The sequence below is a fragment of the Rana temporaria genome, chromosome 8 (genome assembly GCF_905171775.1).
Source record: "Rana temporaria chromosome 8, aRanTem1.1, whole genome shotgun sequence".
NCBI classification, from domain to species: Eukaryota; Metazoa; Chordata; class Amphibia; order Anura; family Ranidae; genus Rana; species Rana temporaria.
In genome coordinates, this window is record NC_053496.1 from 150,275,119 (window position 1) to 150,299,416 (window position 24,298).

The following is a 24,298-nucleotide window of genomic DNA, read 5'->3' on the forward strand; positions in this document are numbered from 1 at the left end:
AAAAACGTATTGAATCTAAAGAAATATAACTGGTACAATCTAACTGGTACTTTCCTCTAATGCAACCGTGCTGGTGTTTAAAGACTTTCTGCTTAGGCATTTAGCATTATCATATGGGGGTGGGGAAAGTTTGTCGCTTTGCTCCCAGCAGTTAAATGGAGCAGCAGGGGAATGATGGGAAGTATATGTTTAGATTGTGGGCCAACTTTAACACAAGACTGTTGCTTTTCCCTGCATTGGCAAAGCACAGGTTCACTTTAAGAACATGGGACAGAAACCATGGATATTATATCTATTTTTACGCTTAAGCCTCTAGATTGATCTCTGCACTTTGCTTGCACCTAGGGACTCTACTTAAAGTTTCTTAACTAAATTATACACCACTTAGTGTCCATATGGTATCTCTTAAGTGCTAGATGGCAGATGCAGTGTGTAAAGGCTGTACAATTAAGTTAGCAATTAGCTCAATCTCTCAGGATGTATAAAATGAGATTTGCGAGAAACCGGAAGAAAAATCAAAATATTTTATTACAAGGTGGAAAAAAAAAAAAAAAAGAGGAAATCCAGAACACTGACGAGGAATGGCGGATGAGAAATTTAGAGACGAGATGGAGATTTCCACAGAGAATAGGCTTAAGCTTGTAGCTTCAGGGATAGAAATATCCACATTCTCCTCTGTACTGCACTCATCTCCCACAAGCCCAACAATAATCTTCCGAAGTGAAACAGCCAAGTAGCTACTATTCAGTCTGAATCATTAGAACTCTGAGGACTACTGGCCATCTCTTCATCTGATCCCTGAAAAAAAAAAAAAAAGTGCACATTAATTTTAACAAGGACAAAAAAAAAAATGGTAGAAGCTTTTATTATTAACAGAAAGTTGTTGTCAAAAGGGGCATACCAACGGTCAGATTTTAGGCCAACAGTCTGTCAGACAATCCCCTGCCAACAATCTGATCGTGTGTACAAAGGCTTTAGTCCTCATGCACACAGGGTGTTAGTAGTGGATTTGCAGCAATTGTTTTCTAATGCCAGGAAAAAATGGCAGTATAAACACTTTTTTTTAGCTTTTTGCATTGGCGTTCATGCGTATTTAGCCGCACTAGCTTTTAGAAGTGTTTCTCTGCCTCTATTCAAAATCAATGGTTCCCTATGAAAGTCATCTTAACTGATCTGACTTAGTCCATTGATTTGAATAGAAGTCGCATCCAAGTCAGATCATGATGATCCGACTTGTGCTCTGAGGATCTCGAAGAGGAACCCCACGACAAAATGAAAAAAAAAAAGAAAAACTGCTGGGCTGCCATCAGTCAGCATGTGGCCCAGAAGTTGAATGACAGCATGCCAGGGCAAATTGCAGAGGTCTTGAAAAAGAAGGGTCAACACTGCAAATACTGACTGCATAAACTTAAAGCGGAGGTCGCGCTCAAAAAAAGGGATTTTTAATAACAGCTTACCTGTAAAATCCTTTTCTTGTAGTACATCACGGGACACAGAGCAGCATAGCCATTACATATGGGTTATATAGTGTACCTTCAGGTGATGGACACTGGCACTCTCCGACAGGAAGTTCCCTCCCTATATAACCCCCACCCATAGTGGGAGTACCTCAGTTTTGTAGCAAGCAATATGTCTCCCAAAAATTCCCCATAAGAGGGGTGGGAGCTCTGTGTCCCGTGATGTACTACAAGAAAAGGATTTTACAGGTAAGCTGTTATTAAAAATCCCTTTTTCTTTATCGTACATCACGGGACACAGAGCAGCATAGCCATTACATATGGGATGTCCCCAAGCAATGCTAAATGAGGGGAGGGAGAGCATCCAGGCAAAGCAAAAAAACAGCGGGTACCAAAGGACAAGAGGACTTTATACTGCGGCCTGTAGAACCGCCTGCCCGAAGGCAGAATCAGCGTTCCTCCTAACGTCCATTTGATAAAATTTAGCAAACGTATGAACAGATGACCAGGTCGCTGCCCTGCAGACTTGAGCCATAGAGACCTGGTGATACGCTGCCCAAGAGCCGCTCACAGCTCTAGTGGAGTGGGCCTTAACCGACAAAGGCGGGTTTTTCCCTTTCAGGCCATAGGCTTGAATAATCAACTGTCTAATCCACTTGGAAATGGTGGCTTTAGACGCTGCCTGACCCTTCTTGGGTCCTTCTGGCAGAATAAACAAGACGTCAGTCTTGCGAATCTGGGCTGTGGCTTTCAAATAAATCCTAACAGCCCTGACCACATCTAAGGAATGTAGTAGTCTCTCCTTCTTTGAAGAAGGTTTAGGAAAAAATGACGGAAGAATCAAGTCCTGATTTAGATGAAAACTAGATACTACTTTCGGAAGAAAAGACGGATGTGGCCGAAGAACGACCCTGTCCTTATGTAGTACTAGATAGGGTGCCTTACACGACAAGGCTGCCAGTTCTGACACCCTTCTGGCGGAAGACATAGCCACCAGAAAAACCAATTTCCTAGTTAACAAGACCAGCGGGATCTCAGATAAGGGTTCAAAAGGCTGAAATTGTAAGGCCGATAGAACCAAATTTAAATCCCAAGGATACAGGGGAGCCTTCACCGGAGGATTAATCCGAATAACCCCTTGTAAGAACGACTTTATTAGAGAGTGAGAGGCCAAGGGTCTTTGGAAAAAGACTGATAAGGCAGAAACCTGCCCCTTGATTGTGCTAACAGCTAGACCCTTCTCTACTCCTAACTGTAGAAAATCCAAGATTCTCCCGATGACATACTTGCGGGGATGCCACTTCCTAGCCTCACACCATGCAATGTAGGCTTTCCACACCCTATAGTATATAAGCCTAGAAACTGGCTTTCTAGCATTAACTAGGGTGGAAATAACCTGGCCAGAAAGGCCCCTGTCTTTAAGAATTAGGGATTCAGCCGCCAGGCCGTCAAATTTAAGGCCCGTAAGGCAGGATGGAAGAACGGCCCTTGTGAGAGGAGGTCCGGCCACAACGGGAGGACCCAAGGTTCCTCTATTGCCATCCTTATTATTAAGGAGTACCAAGGCCTCCGGGGCCAAGCCGGGGCTACCAGAATCGTTGGTTTGCGCTCCACCTGGATTCTGTGAAGAAGACGGGGTAGCATTCGTAACGGAGGGAAGGCGTAGATCAGCGCAAACTGTTGCCAAGGACATACCAGGGCGTCCGTCCCGCAGGCCAATGGATCCCTTGTCCGGGATACAAATTTGATTAGTTTCGTATTGAACCTGGAGGCCATGACATCCACCTCCGGAGTTCCCCATCTCTGGCAGATGTCCTGAAACACTTCGGGATGGAGAGACCATTCTCCCGGGGACATTTGTTGGCGGCTGAGAAAATCCGCCTGCCAATTGTCTACTCCGGGGATAAATACTGCTGAAATGCATGGAATATGGGTCTCTGCCCAAGAAAAGATTCGGTCCACCTCTCTCTGGGCTGCCTGACTTCTGGTGCCGCCCTGGTGGTTTATATAAGCCACAGCAGTGGCGTTGTCGGACTGTATTTTTACTGGGGAGTCCTGCAATACATCCGTCCATGCAACTAGAGCCAACCGGGCTGCTCGTATCTCTAGGACATTTATGGATAGAGTCGACTCTCTTTTTGACCACTTCCCCTGCTGGGTCAGTCCTTCCAGGACTGCACCCCAACCCGATAGACTCGCGTCTGTGGTGACAATTCTCCATGAGACTGGACTGAACGATCTTCCCCTTAGAAGGTTGTGCGGGACTAACCACCAGCACAGACTCTGACGTGCTGCATGGGACAGAGATATGGGAAGATCCAGGGCCTGGACCCTCTTGTCCCAGGCTGCGAGAATTGCTCTCTGTAGTTTCCGAGAGTGGATTTGGGCATAGGGCACCGCTTCGAAGGTCGCCACTAACTTGCCCAATAGGCGCATACACAGACGAACGGTCGGCCTTGCGCTGCTTAGAATCACTTGAATTAGCTCCTTTATAGAATCCACCCTGGACTGGGGAAGAAAGATTTTCTGATGCACAGTATCTAGAATCAGCCCAAGATATTCCAACCTTCTTGTGGGCTGTAAGGCCGATTTGTCCTGATTTAGGATCCAACCTAGAGATTCCAGGTAGGTTACCACTAGGCCTACTGCTTGCCTCAGACTGGCCTCTGAGAGATCGATCACTATAAGATCGTCTAAATAAGCCATAACCAGGATCCCCTGAGATCTTAGGTTGGCCAGAACTGGGGCCAGAATTTTTGTGAAAACCAGAGGGGCCGTGGCTAGCCCGAAGGGCAAGGCCACGAACTGAAAATGCCGATGTCCCAGAGCAAATCGAAGAAACTTGAAATGCCCGGGAAAGATCGGGACGTGCAGGTATGCATCCTTGATATCGATAGATGCAAGGAATTCTTTCCCTTGTAGGGCGGCCACTACCGAACGAATAGATTCCATTCGGAAAGAGCGAATCCTTAGGAAGCGGTTTAGGGCTTTTAGATCCAATATTTTTCTTACATCGCCGTTGGGCTTCGGGACTACAAATAGATTTGAATAAAATCCTTGTCCGCGCTCCAGGGCTGGTACCTCCATAATCACTCCTTGATTTAAGAGGCGGTCTAGGGCTGCTAGAAGCGAGACTCCTTTTTGAGGATCGCTTGGGAGCCTTGACTCCTGGAAGTGGGGAGGGGGAAACCCCCAAAACTCCAGCTTGTACCCCTGGGCCACCGAGGACAGAACCCATTGGTCGGAGATTCTGGCCTTCCAAAGCTCCGAGAAGAAGCGGAGTCTTCCCCCCACCCGAGAGAGTGGGGGCGTCCCTTCACAAATTCGCTTTAGGGGCAGCTTTAACTGGTTTACGAAACCATGGCTTCTTGTTGCCTGAAGCTTGCCCTTGCGACCTGTTAGCAGGCGAACGGCCAGCAGGCCGTCGATACTGCCTAGAGGGTGACGGTCCTGAGACTGGAGAGGTTGGACGTTTAAAGGTAGGCCCCCGAAACCTCTTCTTAACAGGCAAAAGAGTGCTTTTGCCACTGAAGATTTTCTGAATATATTTGTCTAGATCATCTCCAAACAATCTTTCACCCTGGAAGGAAAAACCCGTTAAGAGTTTCTTGCAGGGGGTTTCTGCAGACCAGTTTTTTAACCAGAGAAGCCTTCTCATATGAACCAGAAATAAGGATAAACGAGAAGCTTGCTGGATGGAATCCTTAATGGCGTCTACGGCAAAACATAAGGCTCTGGGCAAGTCAGCTAGGTCCTGAGCTTGTTGTGCCGGAAGGTCTCTTAAGACCTGTTTGGTCTGTTCTTTCAATGCCTGGCATACTCCTATGGCAGCCACAGCTGGTTGAACTACTGCACCTGCAGTGGCAAAGGAGGCCTTTAACAATGTTTCAAGCCTCTTATCGACAGGGTCCTTGAACATATGAATATTGTCTACCGGACAAGTTAAGGCTTTGTTAACACATGAAATGGCTGCGTCCACTGTAGGGACAACCCATTTCTTAGAAAAACCTTCTTCCAAAGGATACAGCACTGAGAACCTTTTAGGAGGAAGAAAAATCCTATCTGGTTTGACCCAGTCCTGGAAAATTAGGTCCCTCAGTAAGGGATGGACCGGAAACACTGCATTGGATTGAGGAGCCCTTAGGGAACCTAGAGAGGATACGGCAGCCTGAGGTTCAGGCAGGGGTAATTTAAACTCCGTCCGTACCATGTCTGCTAGGGACTGGATCCATAACTTCTCTGCTTGGGAAGCTGAAAACGGTTCCTCTATTGTGGACTCCTCAGAACCCTGTTCCAAGTGGTCTTCCCCTTGCTCCGTTGAGAAATCTAATTCCTCTGCGGAAAGGATCTCTTCGTCTGGAGACTCAACCCTAGGGGATGGGGACCTAGTCTGCTTCTTCCCAGGTAATGAGGCTGAAATCAAAGCAGCCATTCTCCGCTCAAATCCACCCAAGGTGGTGGCTAACATCTCCTCCGTAACAAAGGTAGGAGCTGGTTGAATGGGGCCAGCCGCAGCACCCAGCAACCCTGATGGCACATCTAGGGCAGCAACCTCCAGTTTATCTGGGGAGGAAGGCACAGCAGACGATTGGCCGAGATCCTCAGAGCCCGATGGGGAACCCTTCTGTTTCTTTGGGCCCTTGGCATTTTTGGAGCCTCCTGCACCCTTAGGAGCCATGACACAAACCCAAGGTACTCCGCTATAATACCACTGACTATTAAGTCGGAGTAAACACACGCCCCCTAACAAGAGAGGCGTCAGTTACTAAAATAGAAATAGTAATAGGTTAGGGTAATATTACAAAACCTTGTTTCCCAAACCTAAGAGGATAGGTAATACAATGCCCCAAGGGCTTGTCACTCACAGGACCACTATGAGTCAGGTATTACCCCCTTAAATTGCTGGTCCAGAAGCCTGTGTTTACCAACTAGCTTAGGCTGCTGCAAGTACACCGGCTTTAGAATCACTATTTAAGAGCCAAGCTCTTATTAGGGTGCGTACTCCAATTTGGCCACCGGGTGTCACTCTCCCCAAAAAAACCCTGGTATAACAAACCACACGCAGCTCAGGCTGCAGCTCCGTGTCCCACGGCGATCGTGACTGACTGAGAGCCTAATATAGGCTTCAGAAGGACCGTCCTACGCTCAGCCCGCCCCCCCACGCCGCGTCGCCGAAGCTATTTACAACGTGCGCGCGCGCACGCCTGACGCTGCTGGAGGAACCAGGAAGTCTCAGGGAGACAGCGTGGACGCTGACGGAGCTATGGGGAGAGACAGGCACCCAGGGAAGACTCCCATCTCTGGGAGGTAAGTCCAGCTTACTTTTTTCCAGGACCCTTCCCTCCTATGGCAGCGCAGCAAGCCTCTAGACCAGCCAGGGGAAAATTTACATGGGGGAGAAAAAAACATCCAGTGCAAACAGACTTTGTGGTGACATATATTGCCCATGCACAGAGGCATAATATAGGCTGCCCCCGAATCCCCTGTGGAGGGCTCACTGACAAACCAAGTTCCGTGGGCCCTCGCTTACCTTCTCCACGCCGCAGGGTATTGCCAAAGGCCCCAATCTTCCCCCATCTCCGTGGGTATGGTCATAGACCTTCAGGGACCGGGGTCCAATTTAGGAACACCACACACCTGGACCTATATAGCACTGCTGGCATCAGGATTGCTAGGTTGAAAACCAGTCCTGGAGTCCAGCCCTCCCAAAAGGAGAGGCATTATAGGCAGAACCCCTCCACGACTTGGGGCCCGGGTACCGTCCACTTTGGCTATGAAGCACCTTGGACGGATCCGGTAGGCTTGCCCGGGTCCCAAGGACAACTATAGGCAGAGCTCTTCAACGTGCACCAACACCTAAGACACTGGCGAAAAAACTGAGGTACTCCCACTATGGGTGGGGGTTATATAGGGAGGGAACTTCCTGTCGGAGAGGGCCAGTGTCCATCACCTGAAGGTACACTATATAACCCATATGTAATGGCTATGCTGCTCTGTGTCCCGTGATGTACGATAAAGAAAATATATTAAAAGCCAGCAGTTACAAATACAGCAGCTGCTGACTTAATAAATGGACACTTACCTGTCCATGGTGCCTGGGATGTCGGCAGCCAAAGCCAAGCAATGGCTTGGCTCTCGGCTGCCCCCACCGCTATCTTTAGTGAGAGAATCAGGAAATTAATCATTGTGGCTTCATTTCCCATTTCCCTACTGCGCGAGTCGCGCTGTGCTACTTTACTTGTGCCTGTTGTGTTCTGGGAGCTGTACATCTCCCAGAAGACAGTGAGGGTACATAGTAGGCACCGGAAGTGGCGTAGATCACAGAGGTGATCTATGCCAGGAAGTTGGAGCAAATACCTGTATTAGACCGGTATCTGCTCACCCCTAAAATGTGCCAAATGTGACACAGGGGGGGTTCCAAAAAGTGGAAGTTCAATTTTTGGGTGGAACTCCACTTTAATGCAATTGTCAAAAGACTTTGAGACATGAAATGCTTGTAATTATACTTCAGTATACCATAGTAACATCGGACACAAATCTAAAAACTCTAAAGCAGCAGACTTTGTGAAAATACTTGTGTCACTCAAAACTTTTGGCCACCTACTGTAGATGAAAATAGTTTTGGCTTTAACATTCACAGCCTAAAATTTCTTAAAACTCTTTAGCCCGTAACGAAAAAAGCATCAACTCCCATAGCATAATACATTTAATAATAAATCACAGGTCCACTTTAAATCATAGTGAAAAGAATATTGTATCCAAAACCCAACCTTTTTATGTGTGCTTTCATCTGAAGAGCTCTCATCACTGGATACAAACTCTTTACTCTTAACTGTATTCGTTTTAACAGGAGTTCTAGAAGGAGAGGCAGCCTTCCCAGATTTTTTCTTCTCCGTCTTTTCTGATGTTTTCTTCTCTCCTTTTGACTTCTTCTCCCTTATTGAAATAGCAGGTTAAATATAGTAAATAATTTGGTGACAAAAGGGATTGTACCCTTAAAAAAAAGCAAACATCTCACTTTTTGGAAACTTCAGGGGGTGGGGCATTTTTATTGTACTCTTTCATTGCTTTCTCATAGTCACGTTTTGCTTCCTCTGCTTTACGGTCCCATTCCTGTAAAAGGAAAATAAGAGTATTACCATAGTATCCTATGCAATTTCCCTTAGAGTAGACCTACAATCACATATTAAAACACAATCCTGTAGGGAGGGATAAAATGTAACAACTATTTCTATAAAAAGGTAGGAAGTTCAGCTAATATGTGGTTAGAAATTTTCAGATTTCAGTGTGATGCGGGCCAACTCAAACATAATAAAAGATGGACAGTGGAAAGATTTTAAATCATCAGAGGAATACCTGGGAAAAATAATAGAGAATAGAAGATGAAAGAAGAGGAAAAGGAAGGAACTAATTATTAGGGGACAGGGGTGGGTAGGGTGTATAATTAAATTTGATCGGTAAAATAACAAAATAATGAAGTTAAAGATAAATATATAAATTAATATCCGGAAAACCCACAAATGATGCGAAACTGAAGAAGAGACTATATTAATGAATGAATGAATGAAATCATGAGCAAGTCTCATGCTGTGGTTGAGTCTGAAGTGGAAAAACAAAAACAAAAAATGATTTCAGGCCTTCACACATCAACGCACAACTGGTGACTGTACAACAGCAGACATTAAAAGGAAACACAGTCTTGTTACAAAAAGCGATTACTTTCTGCTGGATTTTACTGATAAAAAGCCGATTTAGACTGAGGGTCTTCCAGGGCAGCCCATGAGACCTAGGGCTCCTCCTACCAGGACAGGAAACACGTTAACCCCCACCAGATAAAAGAGCAGTCCTTCAGGCTCCATGTCAGTATTGCTCAAGAACCGTAGGACGTACTGGCAAAACATATGCATAATACACATAACTCAAGTCATAACCAGGTGGGAATCCAGCTGTCCTGGAAGACCCTCAGAAAAGGAATTACTGGTAAGTCTAACTCAGCTTCTCTCCAAGCGTCTTCCAGGACAGCCCATGAGATGAGGCAGAACTTGCCAGTCTAGGGATGGAAAACTGCCTGAAGAACCTTACAACCAAACGCATGCTCCTAAGATAGGAGGTCCAGGCAATAATGTTTAACGAAGGTCGAAAAAAAAAAGGACTATGTGGCAGCCTTGTATATTGTTCCGATGGGGCTCCAGCCCTTTCAGCCCAAGACGCAGACAAGGCTCTTGCAGAGTCTGCATTGACAAATAGAGGAATCTTCCCAACCTTGTAGGATTCTGAAATAGCTTGCTTTATCCACCTAGCCAAGGCGGCTTTAGAAGCTCCTTTCCCTTGTGTGCTCCTGAAAAGAGAACAAACAAGGCGTCTGTTTTCCTAAAGTTCTTGGTGACCTCTAGATAGACGAGAAGACTTCCTGTCTAAAAAAAAAAAAAAAAAACAACACTAAAAATGTATTTTGTCGCCCTTTAGCTTGCTGCAAAATGTTGTCAGTACAATATCCTGCAGTCTGTGGAAGGTACTGGCCACTGTAGGCAAAGATCCCAGATCTGTCTTTAAGACAATCCGATCCTCAAAGATTGTGAGGAAATGCTCTCTAACTGAAAAGGTCCACTTACTGACCTTACAAGAGGATGTAATAGCCACAAGGAAAGTGGTCTTAAAGGCAAGCAATTTAACTGCAATATCCTCCAGGGACTCAAAAGGGAAGACTACCAGACTGAAGCACCAGTGGCAGGTCCCAGGTAAGACAACTACCGTCCTGGACCTAGACATCGATTTGAAAATAATCTAGCTTTAGTGGGATTTTCCAAGAGAGAATACTGGATAAAAACACTGATAGCTGCCACTTGTACCTTTAAAGTACTAACGGAAACACCTGTCGACACCCTCTTGAAAAAAATCCAAAATTGATGGAACATTACGATTAAAATCTTTGGTTTTCACATAGCCACGTGTTAAATTTCTTCCAAACTTTGGAACATATAGCTCTAGTACCTGGCTTTCTGCAATTAACCAGGGTCTCAACTACCCTTATCTGAAAACCCCAAGCACTTAGTATTTTTTCTTCAGATACCAAGCGTCAAGTTTAAAGGGGTTGTAAAGACAAAAATATTTTCCTCTTAAATTAAAGTCTGACAGAAGCTGATAAAGTAAAAAGTAATGTTTTGCATTATAACTAGTTTGATACCTGTTGAAATCGAGCCGTTTTATTCACCTCCGTCACTCCTGAATCGTTATTCTCACTGACTTCCTGGTTTGCGGTGCGCATTCATTCTTGCTACATGACGGCCTAATGGGAACTACAGTTCCCATTAGGCTTAGCCTCCATGCCTGTGAGGGATAAGAGAGCATCTTCACGCAGGGCTGTAGTCACAGGGAGGGGGTGAGCACATTTTGATTTCCACCATGCAAAACAGGTCAGATGCTGGTGGAAAGCAAGAAGAGGAGAGCACGGAAATGGCATTTTCAAACCTGGATTACTGTATTTTGGAGGTCAAAAGGAAAAACGAGGTAAGTGATATTTAAATGCTCTAGCTTACAGCAATCAATTGATCTAATAACAAATTAACCTTTAGTGTTCCTTTAAGGAAGCCACCTGTGGGTGCGACACTGGATCCTAAGACAATAGGTCTTGTATTTGGGAGGCTGAGCGGAGGCTCTGTGATTAGAGTCTGTAACAGGAAAAAGCATGGCCTCATGGGCCAAAAAGGGGCCATTAAGATGAGATCCGTCTCTTCTAGAAGAAACTTCCGGAGGACTTCCGGAATTAGCCTGATCGGCGTGAAGGCCTACAGTCTGAATGGCCAAGGATTCACTAGAGCATCGATCCCCAACGATTGATCTGCCGGATTCAGGGAAAAAATAAATGTGTTTTGCAATTGCTCCGATTTGCGAAAAGATCTGCTTTGGGAGATCCCCAACTGTCGTTCAATTACGCAAAGATTTCCGGATGAAGGGACCAATTGTCCCGACACACCTGGTAGCGACTGAGACTCTGCCAGACAGTTTTGCACCTTCAGGTGCACTGCTGTGATCAAAGCCAGATTCCCTTCTGCTGATAACATCCCCCTAGGCTATAGATTGAAGTATCAGAGTCCACGCACCTCCTTGTTTGTTGAGGTATGCAACAGTAGCGATATTGTCGGATAGAATCTGGAGATTGTGACCCCTAATTTCCGTCTGAAATGCCTGCAAGGCTCTCTGAAATGCTAGAAGCTCTCTCTGATTTGATGATCTCTTGCTTCCCTATTTTCCCTGTGCTGCCGAGACGGGCTCCCCATTGCCGGGAACTTGCATCCGTTGTGATCCTCAGGGATATTGGAGTGGACCGCAGCAGACCTCTTGTCAGGTGAAGGTGCGACGACCCTCGCCACAAGCTTTTTTACCCTGGAGGGTATCCAGACCCTCAACTCCAGGAAACTTGTGTCCAAGGACGCCTACCTGTGGGACCTGACTGGCGAAAATACTGCTTTTGCGCAGAAAAAGAGTGTCCCGGCCTGCGGCGTGGCTTTTCCTTTTCTGGACTGGGGGAGGAGCGTACTCTTAACCCACCCCCCATGGCATCCTTTATGATGTCGTCCGGGGAGCACCAAATAGCCTCCCGCCCGGAAAGGAAAATCTGACAGAGCCTTCTTGGAAGTCTGGTCCAGACCTTAAGCCAAATCAGGCATTGCAGAACCACCGCAGATACTGAGGCCCTGGATATCAAGGGAGCTGCATTGCAAACATACTTGAGGCCCTGCACTAACTGGTCAGCCAGTTCCACGCAGCCTGGGACGAGCATGATGCTCTTCCAACTCCTGGTGCAATAGTCTTGCCCATTCAGTAAGTGTCTGCGAAACCAGAGCCGTAGCCAAAAAAGGCCGCAAAGCTGAACCCAGCATAAAGAAAATGGAGCGACCTACCGCTTCGGACCTCCTGTCAGCAGGGTCCTTAAATGCAGGGGTTCCCTCAACCAGAATCCTGGTTGCCTTGTTCAACCTGTTTACCGGGGGTCCACAACCGGGGAAGATGCCCACTTTTTTTTTAAAGTCTCTCCTCAAAAGGAGAGCCATACGCTTAGGGACCGCAAAGGTCCTTTGCGGTTGTTCCCACTCCTTATCTATGAACTTATCAAAAAAGGTCACATAAGGAAACACCTTAGCAGTGCGGGCCCTGGGACTCAAAAGGGATCGACCCCTCAGCAGATGTCCCGACCTTATCCTCTAGCTTAAGAGTGTCCCGCACTGCAGTGATGAGAGCTCCAACCAGTGCCTTGTCTTGTGCCGACCCGGACCTGGAGTCTCCTCAGGTCCTGGTCCGCATCCTTTGATACCTCAGAACAAGGGCCCTGGGCTGCAGCCGGGCCAAAGTAAGAGCTATCCCCAGGAGATGGTGGGGGTGTTTTTTTACCCCCCTTTCACCTACATACAGCTTCCACCCCTGGCAACAAATGATTCCAGGACTGTCGAACCAAGTGTCCAAAGGGACAGCAGGTGCAGGGGCACCGGTTGTCACCACTGGAATGTGTGGGGAAGAAGCGCCCTGACAGCCCTCAGGGACTACAGTCAAGGTACAAGTGCACAAAGAGAGAGGCCCACCCTCTTTGCTGTACTGACCAAAACGGGTATTCCAGGGGACTCACCACCCTGAAAGAAAGCTGCACAGCGCTGTGATCGGCTCTCCTTTACACTGTGTGAGTCCGAGTGATCTCTGAGGTAAAACTGCACTGTTCGTGTCGTTCAGAAGGTCCCCCCAGGACTAGAGGTCATAACCTGTTAAAATCCACACCAAGATAGCCGCCTCAGGAAAAAGAGCGCAAGCTTCTAGAAAATGGCAGCCCACTGTAACTGCCTGCATCACAGCGCAGCTACAAGAAAATGGCCACCAGCCGCATTTCAATTGCAGCATCGCAGCCACAAGAAAATGGCGCCAATTTAAAGAAAAACTACCCCGAGGACACTGAGGTGGACGAGAGGGCCGAAAAAAAAACAGTGGCTCCCGAGCGGAGGAGCCCCCATGGCAGACCACCCACAAAGAGATTAAGCCCATAGCAGCCCCCAGCCAGGATAGGAAAAAACCCTCAGGTACATCCCAGGTCAGTCACAGCATAGTGGAGGAGGGAAGGGACAGGAGGAGCGGAAAGGGAGGACACAAGACTCCCTAATCGACCCCCCCCTAGGAAAGCCCAGCTGTTCCATCCTGCCAAGACAGAAGGGAAAGTACCTACCCATCCCTGCGAGGACTGCTGGTGCGTTCCTGACAGACCCACTTTCTAGCAGTACGGAGTAGCTGCCAGCCACGGTCCACTGTGACACAGACAGCTAGCAGCCTGGTCATATGCGAGCTCTGGAGCAAAAAGCTCACTGGCTACCCCTGGCGCAATGGTGTATGCTCGATGGTCGGGGGGGGGGGGGACTACAAGGATCTATATTATCCAGCCTGTCACCCAGCCAGCAGTTGATGGAAGATCTCGGGGTCAAAAAAATAAAAGTTCTTCAGGACCATGGGCCCAAAAGGGAGCAAAGTTCCTTCTCTACTAGGCAGAAAAAAAACTGAGCTGCTCAGTGCAGTGAGAGGGGTTATGACCAGAGGGACCACCCCCTCAGCTTTGCTAAAGTTTACATGTTTTAACCATTAACATGTCTGCCTAGTCCTCTCCTAATAGATGGAACATAACCCTACAGTCAAGAGTATAAGGAAGCGATTTCCGTTCATGGACGAAAGAGAACATTTTTTATTGTCAATTTTGTTTGGGAGCCACGTCGCACGACCGCGTAATTGTCAGTTAAAGCGACAGTGCCGAATCGCAAAAAGTGGCCTGGTCTTTGACCTGTGAAATGGTCCAGGGCTGAAGTGGTTAATAACTGCTGTTTGGTAAAAAAAAAAAAATATTACTATATAAAAAGACCAATACAATTTTGAAATTAACTTTTTCCTCTACTTTGTTAAAATAAAACATGCCTTATTGTGCCAATGTTACCACTTTGCCTTGTATGTGTGGTCCATGTGGACCGGTTTCCTGTTATAAATAAAAAAAATTAAAAAAATAAAAAAATGGCAGAAGAGTGCGAAAACCACAGAAATTACCCTTTTTTGGAAAGCAGGCACCCCAAGGTGATCTATTTTTTTTTTTGGAAATAAACTTGCTGGTACTGAGGTGATAAAAATGGAGCTTGAGAATCGTGCATTAGATATATTAAGTGTACAGAGTGAGGAGGAAGAGATGGGGTTAATGTACTGGTCCATACAGTAGCAGGATGGACATGAAAAAGGTTAATGTTCAGATGTGCATGATATGGGAGGTGAAAGGGTTAATACAGGTCACACGCAGAGAGCATAATACAGATCTCTGTAGGAGAGAAAAGAGGCATTATAGGATTAATAGAATGGTCAAAAATTCCTCCTGATCACTGTACAGGTCTGATCCAGAGCTGCCAAAAGCACTTGTTTGAAGTCATTGCTATCAAAAGGAGGTTCAACAAGCTATTAACTCTAAGGGTTCACTTAAGCATTCATAGTGTTGAAAAGGGGTAACTACTTGCCTACCGGGCCAATTCCAACACGTCTTGCATATATGTAAAAATCTACTTTTTTGCTAGAAAATTACTTCGAACACCAAAACATTATATACTTTTATTTAACAGAGGCCCTGTAGAATAACATGATGGGTGCTGCATTTTTTTTTATGTCAAACAATATTTTGGCAGCGTTTTGATTTAAAAAAACTCATTACTCATACAAGTTACTGATTTTTACTGTACACAAACACAATACCGAAGTCTTTGGTGAAATATAAAAGATGATGTTACAATGAGTAAATAGATTCCCAACATATCACACTTTAAAATTGCAGGGAGGAGAAGAGGAGAGAACTGAGCGATCAGCAGTGTTTGATTGCTTAGCTGTGTAGAGGCAGCAGGAGATCAATGCTGCATCCCCCTGGGAGAGTAACTTTTTGGTTGGAGAAACCCTAACTTTTAAAAACTAGAATTGCAGATGGACTTTGTAAGCATAATATAGTTAAAAACAAGGAAAAACAAATTTAATTAAAAAAAAACATATGCATAATAATGGACATTGCTAGAAAGGCATAAGAACACAAGGGAACATAACACAGCACCTATAGTCTAGAGAATACAGTGGGGATCGAAAGTTTGGGCACCCCAGGTAAAAATTTGTATTAATGTGCATAACGAAGCCAGAGAAAGATGGAAAAATCTCCAAAAGGCATCAAAATACAGATTAGACATTCTTATGTCAAAAAAAGTTAGATTTTATTTTAGGGCTGTTACTGATCAAAATGTTTCTGTTCGATTAATCGCTTTTTTTTTAAATCGATTAATCGACTAATTTCGATTAATTATAACCAGGGCCGGCCTTTGGGGTGTGCGAGCTGTGCGACCGCACAGGGCGCCATGGGCAACAGGGGCGCCGTGCGGCCATCACAGCTTGCAGAATGCGAGTCGCAGTCGCTGCCAGGTCTCCCTGCGCGCTGCCAGGTCCCCCTGCCCTGGGACTGGGTGAAGTGCAACGCATCGGTTGCGGCGCCTGAAAAAAAATGGCTGCTGCCGGCCCTGACAGGCACACTGCGCATGCGCCGCCGCTGCACGGGAAAGCCAGAAAACGATTGGCTATTCTCGGGCAGACGGCGCATGCGCAGTGGCGTCTAAGCGCCGGGCGGTGCCATTTTTAAATGCAAAGCCGCACCGTCCACCGAAAGGTAAGTCAGTTTAGGTGACCAGGGGGCAAGGGGTGAAGATGGGGGGGCGCCACAGGATTAGCTCGCACAGGGTGCCTGAACACCTAAGGCCGGCCCTGATTATAATGCACATACAGATCCAACTACTTTTAGCTGATCTCCTTGCAGGCCGATTCCCAGTGCAGCTTCCAACCACTGGAAAAATGGATAGCAGGATACAAAAAACACACAAAGGTAGCGCCCCTTTGGGAATAGCATTAAAACTTTTATAGTCTTCAAGTAGGTAACCAAATAAATATTGCACTGGAGATAAAATCGATGTAGCTACATAAACTGTAAAAATGGAGCAATGCCAAACGGTACCAAAAGCAGTCATAAAAACATGTAGCTAAGTATGATACTGGTACAAAAATGTGTACAACGATACCACTGCTGAATCCAGATGAGGAGAGGTTAACATCAGTCCGTCGGCATGTAGATGTCCCATGAAGGGAACTATCACAACCCCCAGTGGATGGTTGTAGAATCCCAGGTTGATAGAGGGAAGTGTAACAGCCCTTGCGTGTGGCAGATAGTAAGGTCCCGCCGGCATGCATATATGAAGGCACAGCAAAGGAGCCCTTCAGATGGACACGGCAAGCCCCGCCGGTGTCCATGACGTTACTGGATCTCCGACGGAACTCCCTGAAGGCCCAGAAGCCGGCGGAGAGGTGAGTACCAATCAAAAGAATTTTAATCGATCAAAAAGATTTTGATCGATCAAAAAAATTAAAGATTAATCGATTAATTAAAAGTTAATTTGCACAGCTCTATTTTATTTCCATCATTTACACTTTCAAAATTACAGAAAACAAAAAAAATGGCGTCTGAAAAAGGTTTGGGCACCCTGCAGAATTTATAGCATGCACTGCCCCCTTTGCAAAGCTGAGACCTGCCAGTGTCAGGGATTGTTCTCAATCATCGTCTGGGAAGACCAGGTGGTGTCAATCTCAAAGGTTTTAAATGCCCAGACTCATCTGACCTTGCCCCAACAATCAGCACCATGAGTTCTTCTAAGCAGCTGTCTAGAAAACTGAAACTGAAAATAGTTGACGCTCACAAAGCTGGAGAAGGCTATAAGAAGATAGCAAAGCGTTTTCAGATGTCAATATCCTCTGTTCGGAATGTAATTAAGAAATGGCAGTCATCAGAACAAGTGGAAGTTAAAGCAAGATCTGGAAGACCAAGAAAAATATCAGACAGAACAGCTCGCAGGATTGTGAGAAAAGCAATTCAAAACCCACATTTGACTGCACGATCCCTCCAGAAAGATCTGGCAGACACGAGTTGTGGTACACTATTTCACTATAAAGAGATACTTGTACAAATATGGTCTTCATGGAAGAGTCATCAGAAGAAAACCTCTTATACGTCCTCGCCACAAAAATCAGCGTTTGAACTTTGCAAATGAACATATAGACAAGCCTGATGCATTTTGGAAACAAGTTCTGTGGACCGATGAGGTTAAAATAGAACTTTTTGGCGGAATGAGCAAAGGTACGTTTGGAGAAGAAAGGGCACAGAATTTAATGAAAAGAACCTCTGTCCAACTGTTAAGCATGGGGGTGGATCAATCATGCTTTGGGGTTGTATTGCAGCCAGTGGCACAGGGAACATTTCACGAGTAGAAAGAAAAATGGATTCAATAAAATTTCAGGAAATTTTCGATGGAGGCATAAACTGAAGGTTTTGCCATGGCCTTCACAATCTCCTGACCTCAACATAATTGAAAATCTATGGATAGACCTTAAGAGCAGTGCGTGACAGACAGCCCAGACATCTCAAAGAACTGGAAGACTTTTGTAAGGAAGAATGGGCAAAGATACCTCAAAGAATTGAGACTCTTGGCTGGCTACAAAAAGCGTTTACAAGCTGTGATACTTGCCAAAGGGGGCAGTACAAGATATTAACTCTGCAGGGTGCCCAAACTTTTGCAGACGCCATTTATTTGTTTTCTGTAATTTTGAAAGTGTAAATGATGGAAATAAAATCTAACTTTTTTTGACATATTATAAGAATGTCTAATCTGCAATTTGATGTTTTTTTAAGGTTTTTTTCCCCCATCTTTCCTTGGCTTCGTTATGCACATTAATACACATTTTTACCTGGGGTGCCCAAACTTTCGATCCCCACTGTATAATATAGTATAAGGAGGGAGGGACACATGGTCACTTCCTATTGTATATCCAAGACCATAAATCAATAGACAGTGATTTGGGCTTGCACAGATATTGGTAGGTCTGAATATTTGACCGATTTCTCTGCTTGAGGTGTTAGTAGTATACCCAGTAGATGGTTAACAATTATATATTTTTTATATGATGAGGGAAAAAACTCTCCTTCCTCCCCCTTTTTCAAATATTTTTTTGTCTTTACAGTCACCTTCTGAGGATAATACCTCCTTTGTGCTTGGTTAGTCTCCCAACCAGTGGGAACATCTGCAACTATTGTTGAGACTAGTTTGCCTTTCTGGTTCAGTTATATTATGACTGCGGCAATAGTCCCTTGCTACTTTCCCACTAGAGGAATTTTCTAACTATTGCTAAGCAGTGTATGGGTTATAGCCAATTTTCATTTTTTCTTGTTCTGGCTGGTTTTGTATTTTCTGTTCTTTTATATTTTTGGTGATGTTTTATTATTATTATATTTAATGCAAGGCTTTCATACACAGATTGTTCCGTATGAAGCAATAAAAGAATTTAGATTCCAGTGAAATTAGCTATGCTCTTTGAATCCGGGTATATTCTCTGCCTGTTTATCCGTTGTGAAATGCAAGTTATTATTCGGTATATATTATATTCCCCTTTTTTTTTCTAAGTCTGTCCCCCTTTCCAGTTTTCTTTATCAGTACATGGGCACCTAACTATACAATAATGTCATTTTTACTAAGATATACTATACCCACTATTCCTTTTGGGGGGGTTTCTTTCTTTGTTGGTGGGAGATGTGGGGCTGTGCAGCAATGTCAAAACAATCTAATAGCAAGTAAAAATGCTTTTTATGTATATTTTGTTTTCGAAAAATGAATTGTAAATTAATTTTTTTCTATTTTATAGAACCTGTTATAAGCTCCTGAAGAAGCACTTTCTCCCTAATAACGCGCAACATGTCGAGCTGAGCTGATTAATACACAATACATCACCGTCTATTTATAGTCTTAGATATACAATAGGAAGTGACCGTGTGTCCCTCCCTCCTTATACTAAATTATATTCTATAGACTATAGGTGCTGTGGTATGTTCCCTTGTGTTCTTAGGCCTTTCTAGCAACTGCCATTATTATTATGCATATATTTTTTTTAATTGGTGGGAATGCTTTAATAAACATTCCCAGTATTGATATCCGTAAATGTATTATTAGTGGGAATGCTTTAATAAGCATTCCCAGTATTGATATTCGTTTTTTATTAGTGGGAATGCTTTAATAAGCATTCCCAGTATTGATATCCGTAAATTTATTAGTGGGAATGCTTTAATAAGCATTCCCAGTATTGATATCCGTAAATTTATTAGTGGGAATGCTTAACCTCTTGACCACCGCCCCATGTCAAAAAGACGTCCTCTTTTTAAAGTTGAATATCTCGATAACGGCAGCAGCTGCTGCCACAACCGAGATATTCATCTTTTCAGGGGGCGGTGGTGTACACGATAACGGCGGTCTCCGCGGCGGATTCGCCGCGAGATTGCCGTTATCGGTGGTGGGAGAGGCCCCCCCCCCCTCCCGCGCCCTCCGCCGCTTACCGGAGCCGTCGGTAGCGGCGGAGGGGATCGGATGTGTCCGGCAGCTGAGCGGGGACGGGACTGAAGGAGAAATCTCCTTCACCCGTCCTCATAGCTCTGCTGGGCGGAAGTGACGTCAAAACGTCAGTCCCGCCCAGCCTCTTAAAGAAACATTTTTTTTTTTGTCATTTGAAAAAATGACATTTTTTTTTTTTTTTGCATTTAAGTCTAATTATGAGATCTGAGGTCTTTTTGACCCCAGATCTCATATTTAAGAGGACCTGTCATGCTTTTTTCTATTACAAGGGATGTTTACATTCCTTGTAATAGGAATAAAAGTGATCAATTTTTTTTTTTTTTTTTTTCAGTGTAAAAAATTATAAAACTAAATAAAAATAAATAAGAAAACCAAAAAAAAATTTTTTAAAGCGCCCCGTCCCGACGAGCTCGCGCGCAGAAGCAAACGCATACGCGAGTAGCGCCCGCATATGAAAACGGTATTCAAACCACACAAGTGAGGTATCGCCGCGATCGTTAGAGTGAGAGCAATAATTCTAGCCCTAGACCTACTCTGCAACTCAAAAAATGCAACCTGTAGAATTTTTTAAACGTCGCCTATCGAGATTTTTAAGGGTAAAAGTTTGACGCCATGCCACGAGCGGGCGCAATTTTTAAGCGTGACATGTTGGGTATCATTTTACTCGGCGTAACATTATCTTTCACAATATATAAAAAAATTGGGCAAAATGTATTGTTGTCTTATTTTTTAATTCAAAAAAGTGATTTTTATCCAAAAAAAGTGCGCTTGTAAGACCGCTGCGCAAATACGGTGTGACAAAAAGTATTGCAATGACTGCCATTTTATTCCCTAGGATGTCTGCTAAAAAAAAATATATAATGTTTGGGGGTTCTGATTAATTTTCTAGCAAAAAAATTGTGATTTTCACATGAAGGAGAGAAGTGCCAGAATTCACCTGGTGGGCAAGTGGTTAATAAGCATTCCCAGTATTGATATTCGTTTTTAATTTTTATCCTTTATTCCGTACATTTTTTGGCTCTGCGTAACTTCTGCATACTTTCAGCTATTGAGACCATTCAACTTTTAAAATGTTCATCTCGTTCAGCCAACGATGGGACTTCAAGTTTTTTTATACTTTTTAAAATATTAAGCTTTTAGACACTTTTTTTTAACATTGAAGTCAATGAGAACATCCTTTTTACCGCTTCAAATCTCACGTGCTGCCAAAAGTTTCAGCTCCTTCATACTTTCACTTACAGACACTAAACAAACTTTAAAACGGTCACAAAATATTAAGCTGTCCGGCTATGACTTTTCAGATTGATATCTTTTATAGTTTTTGTGAAAAAGCAATTTACGTTTAGTGATTTTTTCAGAAAATGTTATCGATTATAATGTGTTCCTATGGAGCTGCTTTACAGTGGGTCATGTGATCATTACAGTGCAGATCATTGAAAAAAAAATTATCTATAAAAAAAAAAAAGGGGGAACAAATTGCTCTCACGCCCACAAGATCTACTTGTCATACACAATTTATATATCAAAAAGTAGGTATTTTTGTCTGGTTTCGGGCAATGTGGTCAGTTTTGTGATAGGCATTTTACTTTTAGTTCCTGGAGCTTCTAAAGACAAGAGTCCCAAAATTCCTCCCATTGACTGTAATGTTAAAACGTCTTTAAAATGTTCCTGCAAAACGCACAAAGACGCTCTTTTCTAAATCGCTGACATGGCCACATTTTTAAGTTTATCAACATAAATTTCATATCGATTCCTTCACAAGGGCCATGTCTTTCAAACGGTGAAGTCGCTGTATCGATGGCATGTACGGTTGTGGATTTATTAAAGGTTTGTTTGAAGGCTTATTTCACTTATTCGGTGTGTGGATTAAAAGCGTTGGTAATGGTATTTATTTCCCTAAATAGCTTTCTTTACCTTAGTGAAGTCCTCCTCACTGACCTGGGGGGGGAGAAAACCTCTTGAGGGGGGAAGGGCGACCAGGAAGTCAGGATACTCTCTACTTTGCAGATAGAGAAAGGAGCTGTGTGTCCTAAAGATAGTGTAGTGGTTATGGTGAATGGCTTTGGTGCGGGCTCAGCAATTCAGCTATCAGCATTCCCACGCATTTTCCTCTGGAAATGTATTTTCTAGTATGCCTACAAAGTCCATCATCTGCAATGCTAAATTTTCAATCTGACATATTGGGACGTGGCACTGTTTTTTGTTTTTCGTATCCACAATCCCACTCTGTGGTGATGCAATTTTTTAATTCTTTTAAAACTAGCCCTTACTGACCTCTAGAGCTGCAGACACTGTGGTGGAAGTCATCTTTAAAATTCATTAAAGAATCAAAGAAGCTGTGCAAGACTGGTCTCAGCACTTGACTCTCCCTCTCCTCCCTTGCCCCTGGCTCTGTGTTAACATCAGAGCGTAAAAAGCTGACAAGCTGTCAAATCACTGACTGGAAGAAGAAAGCATGTAAAAGCTTGTTTAGCATATGTAAAGGTTAGAAAAACAGCCTAGTCACAGTTTAGATTGAAGTTTTTTTTACCTCTTTCTTCTCCTTGGACATACCCTTCCATATTTCGCCAGCTTTCTTAGACAGATCAATAATGCTAATCCCAGGATTATCACCCTTTATCTTCTCACGACTAGCATTTAACCACAACATATATGCTGACATTGGGCGTTTAGGTGCTGCAGGGTCTTTGCCTTTCTTACCCTTGAAAAGAGAAATTATTATTAAGAGGCCTGTTACAGAAAGAAGCCAGCCTGAGCAGCCATTATGTAACATTCATACATTTACCTCTGTTTTTTTGCGTGGCTTCTTCTCTTTACTTGGTTTGGGTACCTTGGGTTTTTTTGCTGGCTTTTCTTTATCCTCATCACTGTCAGCACTGGATGAGCTTGCGGACGGATTACTATCAAACCTATATAAGCAAAAGGAATGGCTCAGGAAAAAGTGTGGCACACTAGCAATTGGGAGACCAAATCAATCCACTGTCCAGAACAGTGGTGGTCAAATTTAAAATGAGAGGGCATTAAGTGTGGTCCCCAACACCTCCAAAAGGTGCACACAAAAGCAGCACATTTTCACACCTTAACACCCGAAAATTTTGGTCCTGCTACATTTTTTGCAGTGTATTATAATGCACACTCTAATAAGGAGTGCATTAATCTCTCAGCATTGGTGTCAGTTAATGGGTTGAAAGGGTTATTAACCCTCAACATTTGAATCAGTGAGTGGATTAACAACCCCCAGCATTGGTGCGAGTTCAATATCAAGCCCCAGCATTGGTGTCCCTGAGTGCAATAACCTCCAGCATTGGGCGTCACAGTGCAATAATAACCTTTAGCACTGGTGTCCGTGAGTTCAACGATAATCCCAAACATCTATGGTCAATGGAGTTTAACAATAACCCCCATCATCAGTGTCAATGACTGCATCAGTGTCAAGCACTGGTGTCAGCGAATGCAATAATCCCCCAGTATCTGTATCAGAGAGAGCAATAATAAATCACCAGGACTGGTGTCCGTAGTATTAAACTCCCCACAGACACTGGTTGTCAGTGACAGTGCAATTCCCTCATATCCACCATTGGTAGTCAGTGGAAGTGAGAGCCAACCCCTCCACATTGCTGGTCACTTCCAGTGCAATTTAACCAACCCACCATCCTGCATTGTAGTCAGTGGCAGTGAAAGTAAACCCTGGTCATAACAGTGAATTTTGACCACCACCCCCCCCCTCCCCTCGGTGAACACTTTATCACATACCAAGCACCGCACTGCAATGCTGCTTTGTCTATGGTGTCCAATAGCTTGTTGTGCAAAAGGGGTCTAGAAGGTATATATGTGCTGAAAGTTTAAACAACTTACTCTTCTGCAACTTCATCTTCTTCTTCCCCTGGGTTAAATGATTCGTCTGCAAAAAATAAAAATGCATCCCTTTAGAAAAAAAGATTTGATGTTTGCTTTTCAGGAAAGTCTAAGCTAGGCTGAGAAGCCAGAGTCTTCCCGAAAAAAACTGCATGAAAGTCTGAATACAATAGGGTTGCTGTACAAAATGTGGAAGATAGGATAGACAGCTATATAGGAACAAAGCTAAAAACATAAAAAGCTATGGCAACTTAACCACTTAAGCCCCCGGACCAAAATGCAGGTAAAGGACCAGGCCCCTTTCACTGCGTCGCTTTAACTGACAATTGCGCGGTCGTGCGACGTGGCTCCCAAACAAAATTGGCTTTTTTTTTTCCACAAATAGAGCTTTCTTTTGGTGGTATTTGATCACCTCTGCGTTTTTTTCATTTTTTGCGTTATAAACAAAAATAGAGTGACAATTTTGAAAAAAAATGCAATATTGTTTACTTTTTGCTATAATAAATATCCCCC

At 44.2% G+C, this 24,298-nt stretch overlaps 1 protein-coding gene across 2 annotated transcripts in view; it reads right to left on the reverse strand.

Moving 5' to 3' along the window:
• Nucleotides 1-510: 510 nt before the first annotated feature.
• SSRP1 (structure specific recognition protein 1) overlaps nucleotides 511-24,298 on the reverse strand; it is a 248,430-nt gene continuing 224,642 nt past the window's right edge. For both annotated transcript variants that reach the window (XM_040320882.1, XM_040320881.1), the window contains 6 exons: nucleotides 23,786-23,831; nucleotides 22,716-22,839; nucleotides 22,461-22,631; nucleotides 8,476-8,570; nucleotides 8,228-8,393; nucleotides 511-798 (listed from right to left, as the gene is read on the reverse strand). In XM_040320882.1, coding sequence (XP_040176816.1) covers nucleotides 745-798; nucleotides 8,228-8,393; nucleotides 8,476-8,570; nucleotides 22,461-22,631; nucleotides 22,716-22,839; nucleotides 23,786-23,831 — 656 coding nt within the window. In that variant the 3' untranslated portion in view covers nucleotides 511-744. The remainder of the gene's footprint in view (nucleotides 799-8,227; nucleotides 8,394-8,475; nucleotides 8,571-22,460; nucleotides 22,632-22,715; nucleotides 22,840-23,785; nucleotides 23,832-24,298) is intronic.